At 34.2% G+C, this 7068-nt stretch overlaps 1 protein-coding gene across 1 annotated transcript; it reads right to left on the bottom strand.

Moving 5' to 3' along the window:
• LOC18784451 (nicotinamide/nicotinic acid mononucleotide adenylyltransferase) lies at positions 1088-4518 on the bottom strand. The gene is made up of 10 exons (XM_007216624.2): positions 4223-4518; positions 3944-4007; positions 3533-3606; positions 3273-3358; positions 2850-2933; positions 2627-2711; positions 2447-2526; positions 1960-2061; positions 1543-1601; positions 1088-1465 (listed from the first exon to the last, which is right to left on the bottom strand). Exons 2-10 carry the CDS (start codon positions 4000-4002, stop codon positions 1363-1365), a joined length of 732 nt encoding a protein of 243 aa, XP_007216686.1. The 5' UTR covers positions 4003-4007; positions 4223-4518; the 3' UTR covers positions 1088-1362.

Here is a 7068-nt window from a genome sequence, read left to right as displayed (position 1 = left end):
AAGGAAATACGTTGCATGATAGGTTTAACTTATTTAAGTTGATTATATAACGAGCTGACAAACACTGCGAGTGTAGAAAATATGTAGTAATCAATGAAAGAATATTAAACACACCATAATCATTTATTTATAATGATTTACGACAATATTTTATATTTTATACATTGTATGGTAAGATACATGAGTGACTTAAGACCACATAGAGTTCCTATAAAGTTCAAATTTGAGTGATTTACACTAACACCTCATGAGGTTTTTGACTTTTTTACAAAAATCCTTGAGGTTTTATAAATTACAAGCACACCCCTGAGATTTTAAATTGTTTTCACAAAACTCCTTTTCATTGATTTTTCATCAAAAGAGTGATGATTTAATACAAAAAAATTCTCCAAATGACCAAGTTGGCCTTTGAGACTAGATTGCATATACTTCATTGAGGTTAATTTTGTCATTTGCATAAGTTTTTTTTTTCCAATGAAATCATCAATTTTTGGACAAACAATCAACGAAAAAGGGTTTTGTGAAAACAAAACCTCAGGGGGTGTTCGTGTAATTTTTGAGACCTGATGGGGTTTTGTGAAAACACAAGAAACCTTAGGGGATGTTAAATAACCCTTCAAATTTTTCATTGTCTTCATCATCTCGATATTATAGCGATATTTTGGCCAAATATTGCTGAAGTGTGAAAGAATTATCCACGTCGATATTTTCCGATATTATCGATACTTATACGATATGTGTACGGATATGTTCCAAATATCTTAGACCTTAAAAAACGATAATATCCTCAATATTTCGTCGATATTATCGACATTTTAGTCATTGATTATGTCAATATACACAAGTCAAGTTGTGAGAAAGGTAGTGAAGGTATACTTTGAGTTAAAGTGATAAGTAAAAATATTTCCAAGTTTCTAATGATCCATGTGAGAGCCCCGTCCAACTCACATTCCATGTCATCTCCACATAAAATCCATGTGGCATTCTTACTTTGGTAAAAGTACCAACTCTTATCCCGACTGATGGCGATTTACCTCTTCAGATATTGAAAGAGAAGTGTTAATCAAAATAAATCGGTGATGAACAGTTGGAAGAATAGTTGGTGTGTCTGTAATTACTTCTTTGCAATTTTTGTGTTACTTACAAATAAATGTGATGCCCTATGACCTCTTCATCCATTCCCAATTAGTTTTGAAGTTGGATACTCTTTAATGTAACTTGAGAACTGCGATTTGGTTTTGTCATATCTTTCTACAGAATAATCTGATAAACATGGCAGAAAATTTGTTTTATCAATCAATCGATTCCTTTCTACAGTGATCTGATAAACATGTGCTGTGTTTGATGAAGATATCTTCTTCATCACATGTCATTTGAGTTGGAGTAGAGATGATGTTCTCTGATGTAAACAATTACTTCATCTGCAGTCAGATATTTAATCGACAATCCTCTTGAAATGCAATCCCTGAAATACATTTGTAAGTTTTCAGTTCCTTCCACATTCCCCTTAACATGTTTGCCAATGAATCACATTGCCTTTACCTTATTCTTGTAGAACTTATTTGGTTCGGTACAACATCGTCCACGATTCTTATGTTGCCCTGTAATAAAAAAGAGAAGAACTAACATCAAATGGCCAAGAAAAGCAGCGGACTGTAAAGAAGCTTCAAATCAAAACTGTTCAAGAAATAAAACGTTTTGCACTATTTCAAACCATCACGAAACTTTCGATTTCACAATTTAGACCAACCCTTGTATACAATGCCAATTTGCATAATTTATAGTCAGAAGAGACATAGGTGTAGAACAGAGAAATATCATTTTGGGTAATAGTTAATTGATCTAGGTGTGTAACTAAGAAAATCCACTGTTTTACAACCACTGAATGACAATTTGATTGACTATTACAATATATGCGCCAAAAAGCACTAAAAAAAATCAAGAGATGTGATTGATTACCTTGTTTTCTTTCAAAATTTCATCATTTGAGATAATTGTATCAACATCTTGTCCCTCCCTGCGAATGCAAACCACACCATAATCTCTGCATATGCCTCTGACCTGACCAATAAGTACAAATGTTATGGTGGATTAACACCTTATTTGACCAGAAACGGACCAATTCAAAGGGATTAATTAAACCGTACCCCACTTCAAGTGTTATGGTACTTTGCATTATACAACAAAGATCCACCAAGTGCTCAGTTAATTTCTAGTCACACACTATACATCTCCATTCATGTGTGATTGTTGTTGGACATTATGACCAAATATTCTCCTAAGAATTATTCAACACCTTTTAAGGTTACTGAACTAAGATATAAGTAAAACTCTCCAGATGAAGTCGTTGTATTCTACGGTAAGTTAGTAATACAGGAAAAATGAGATGGTTATCTTGTAAGAATAAACTACACATGACCACTAGAATATAGAATTACAGACATACCTGTTCAGAAATCCAAACTCCAGGAATGCCAAAAGAGTGGAGTAGATCAGAGCCACACACAAGCATGCACTTAAGAGATTCTATCAATAGCAGAAACAGAAGTCAATCATGTTGCCTCCAAATTAACAATGAAGCAGCTTCTCAAAGGAAAACGAACGATAACAGTTTTGCAAATCTTACCACTGGGTATCAGCCCAGCCTCAGACAAGAAATCCTTGACTCTAGACAGAACAGTTAAAGTGCGTTGGAAGTTACTTTGTCTTGCCTGTAAAATTGGTTTATAACTTCTATTTTTAAGTACACAGAACAGAACCCTAATGGCAGTAAATAAATAAGTCACATACTGCACAACAAAAGCATCATCTCAGATTCTAGAGAATCTGTACAGTGGAGAGAAAGATACCTCCCAAGGATCAACCATTATAAATTCTGAACTCTGGCAGGCTAGATGGCACAACTGTATACGATGTTCGGCTGATATAAGGCCCTACATAACCAACCAAGTGACCATGTCAGTTTGTGGCAATAGAGGGATTTGTGATATCTGATCATATGATCTAGCTACAGCACTTACTCAGGCATAAAGAAGTAATAAACCCCATAATTGCATTAACAAACTCGAATAAAATGGAATAAATGTGTTGCTTCTACAACCCTGGTTGAAAGGGGTCCAGGAAGAAGTTGAGCTATGTGAATAACTTCCTAATGTAGCCTCATCCCAGAACTCTGTTAAAAATTGCCATGCATACTATGTACCTTAATCCATGTGCTTATGAAAGCTCTTTCTACTCCAATGCCTACAGAAATGCTATTAAAGGTTACATACCTTCTTATAGTACGCATCATTAACAGGCGACATATAACCTCCAATGACACAAAAGCCTTCTGAATTCAGTGCATCTCTCGCCAGCTCTGTGCACAAAAGCAAAATTGATCAAAATATACAATTGATCTGCAATTTCCAGTGAAAAAATGAGCAAAAGATCCCAAAGTCAAAAGTAGAAAATGAAACCCAAGGGGCAATTACCAGATTCAAATAGAGAGCGCAATTCACATATATGTTAGCTGTCAAAATGAGAAACTTACCGAACATTCGTAAATGCATATAAGTAGGAGGATTGAAACTTCCAGTTGCTACTAGAACTACATACTTTTTGTCCCTAGTTTAGATGGAGACAGAGATAGAGAGTCAACATATTTTCAAAAAAATTACACCTCCTAGTATTAATTTTGTCAACCTTGACATTCATGCTTGAAATTTAACCAACAAATGCAATTCTTCCCAAATGAAAATGTAATGCCCTTAAGATAGACAGGACTAGGATTAGCTAAGTCACTGATTAAAACAGAGAAAAGCATAAAACTAAATAAATACATTCCTTTTACTAAAGTTAAAAAGCCAAATTCAATCCTTGCAAGGCAGCCATATCCAACGATTCCACTAGTAACAAAAAAACAGCAAAAAACAGTAAAATAAAATTGACAATATGAACGTACTTGTCGTCGCGATTAACCAAATGCAGAGCTAATTTACTAAGAGGCAGAGGGATGTCCATGGCACCTGAAAAAGTTTTAAAATCCATATTAAAATTAACAAGGAAAAATAAAACAACAGATAACAAATGAAAAAGCAATAGGTCTCCGCATTACAAGTTACATATATTATCTGTAGTAATTTAAGATTAAATCAGAAGATGAAAAAAATAAAGCACAAGCAGCCTAAGTGAAAATTAACCCAAATCAGAAGCTAGTCCAAGACTAATATAAAAGTCTCACCTCGTCTGTCTGCAAATGGCTGGTCTATGTAGATTTTGGAAAACAGAGAACCTGCACCTGTGCTTTGACTAAGTTACTCAAAGATACATACACTATTGACAGAGACGAAACTGACTTGCTCTTCCAAATTAATCAAGTGGTGAATAACAATATAAAACAGAAAGAAAGGTTTGCAAAATTTGTTTTCACGCAGACAGAGAGGTTTTTCACGCAGAACACCGAGAATCTGGAACTTCTGTTTTTTGTCTTTCCTGGCAGCTTCTGATCGAGTTCTTCCAGTCAGACACGCCCAATCCCATCTGTTACCTAGGTAGTACCAAGCCCAATGGATCCATGGTAACCACCTATTGATGCGTACTGGGCCCTCCTAGGCGTAGACCCAAGAAGCCTCCATCTCTCACCACATTCCACATCATCTACATGTGCCATTCTAACTGCTGTAAACAGTCATCAATAGAGTTAATCATTTTATTAGTCTCTAAACTTAAACTTGATTTGCATTTCAGTCTCTCAATTTTCAAAATCGTTATCTTGGTTCTTCAATTTCAGTTTTTTTATGACAAATGGTCATGTTGTCAATTTTGTTAATTTTTCTGTTAAATGCAGGTGCAAAATGGTATTTTTGTATTAAATTGATTAAAATATGAATAAAAGATTTAAAATTAAACTATAAAATTAAAATTAAACTCTCTCTCCCCCCCTCCCTCTATCCAAATTTCTACTCCCCAAAACTTGATTTTTTTTTTGTTGGTTTTTTATTTGATTTTTAAAAAAAAAAGAAATGATATTTTTTTCAATTTTTTTGTTGTAAAATAAAAAAATACCATTTTGCCCCTGCATTTAACAGAAAAAAGTTAATAAAATTGACGACAGGACCATTTGTCCTAACGAAAATGAAGTTAAAAGACCACGAGAGTGATTTTGGAAATTGAGGGACTCAAATGCAAATCAAGTCAAAATTCAAAGACTAATAAAACGATTAAACCATTATCAATAATACTACTTGTAGTGAAATTATAGAATAGTACTGGAGTACGGTCATATTGAGAGTTCTTTTATTATTTCTTTTATAAACAGAATGCTTTTAATGATCCGTTTTTTTGTTTCTTTTGAGACATTTAGAAACAATTTTTTTTGTCCCCTACCGATGCATTTTTACATCCCATAGCTTCGGCAGATCGCTTAGCCCCGTTCATCTTCGGCACAAGAGCCCCTATCAGCCTTTTCCACTCGATACGCTATACCGAAGCGACGGTGGCTCCATACCCTGAAAGGCGGATGGGAGGACTCTATAGTATTTTTTGGAGGCTACCTTACTCCCCAATTACACTGCCCATAAAGAAAGCCTCATTAATAGGAACTTCTACTGTGGTATACCTTGTACATATATTATAATATGAGTGGATAACATGGTTGATATTTCCCCTTTTAGGAAATAGTTTCAACAAATATCCACTTATATTATAACATGTGCACAGGTTATATCACGTGACCGTATTACCGAAATATACTATAATTACTCTTATTTCTACCACATTTACTAATCACCTTGTTGATCATCTCTTTAATAGAGGTGAGCCTAGGTAAGCCACACTAATGTATGTGAGACTCACTTGTATTAGAGAGGTGGTCAACAATGTGGTCATGGGGGTGTATTCAATTGCGATTTTAATATATTGTAATTACATGATTTTAATGTAATGAATTTCAGCCGAATTTGTAATTATATGATTCTACTCATGATTTTAACAGATTGCAATTACATAATTTTTCTTTTGATTTTAATTCACTTAGGATTTTACTTTTGATTTTAATAGATTGCAATTACATGATTTTATTTATATTTCTATACAAGCTTGAACTCTATCACCCATCATCATTCACCTAAATACATAACTTGAAGGAATATACCCAATTTTTAGGGTTAATACAAAGATGGAGGCACAGTAACCATCAAAGATTAGTCTAGGGAGAGTACACCGAAATGAACAGTGTAACTCCCAAGATAGCCACACATGGCTAGAATGAATACGTTAAAGAAACGCAACACAACTGAGAAACCAACAATAGAAATACAAAAGCATAAGTAGAGGCTAGAAGCTACATCCAAAATCACCAACACCTAATGCAAAACATATAGCACCAGAAATACAAAATAAAGAAACATAGTGAAAACTCCTAGCCCAACCCCATGACTACTCCTAGTTTTTGTCAAAGCTTGCACCAAAATTGTGGAGTAAAAAAACACCTTGCATCTTATCAACGTCTCTTCTAGATCGTGGGTAAGGCTTCTTCTTTCTTTTTTTGTTTTGTTCTTGGTCCCAAACATTTTAGGACAGGAAATTAGAAAAAATATTTAGCCATGTATGCTGTATGCGCAGCAGCTACGCATAAAAAAAAGAAAGAAAAAAAAAAGCCTCTTTGAGGCATTAGATCAAGCAACTTGTAGGCACACCGACAGAGTTGTGGAGGGCTGCAACTCCCTGCGAGGAAATGTCTACAATGAGCAGGAAATTCTATAATAATAAAAAATAATTAAAAAAAGTATCAAAAATATAATTTTGCTCCAAATAAGCTTGTCTACAAGGAAAGAAGAGCTATTGGAAAATGCCCATTAGCTCCAGAAGATGCAATATCGTCTTTCTTGTTAATGTTTCTTTATCATCTCTCTTATGAAAGTTTTTTTTTTAATGTATAGTCGAAGAGTGGGTAAAAAAAAAGTATGAGAGCATATATGAGAATAATGCATAGGAAGATGAGATTTGTTATGTGATTTGGTATTTATATCACACACTCAAAAGTCTCACAATACATCATTTAATGAAATACCTCAAAATCAGTAAGTT

This window comes from Prunus persica, chromosome G3 (genome assembly GCF_000346465.2).
Source record: "Prunus persica cultivar Lovell chromosome G3, Prunus_persica_NCBIv2, whole genome shotgun sequence".
Classification (NCBI taxonomy): Eukaryota; Viridiplantae; Streptophyta; class Magnoliopsida; order Rosales; family Rosaceae; genus Prunus; species Prunus persica.
The sequence above is the reverse complement of the archived record's forward strand: the minus strand, read 5'-3'. Positions and strand labels throughout refer to the sequence as shown.

What these genes read in the sequence shown, in the direction of transcription:
- LOC18784451 (XM_007216624.2), bottom strand. Translation starts at nt 4,002, where the DNA reads ATGGACATCCCTCTGCCTCTTAGTAAATTAGCTCTGCATTTGGTTAAT. An exon ending in TTGGTTAATCGCGACGACAA is followed by an intron (nt 3,607 to 3,943) that starts GTACGTTCATAT and finishes CATCTAAACTAG; the next exon opens with GGACAAAAAGTATGTAGTTC. An exon ending in GGCTGGGCTGATACCCAGTG is followed by an intron (nt 2,527 to 2,626) that starts GTAAGATTTGCA and finishes TGCTATTGATAG; the next exon opens with AATCTCTTAAGTGCATGCTT.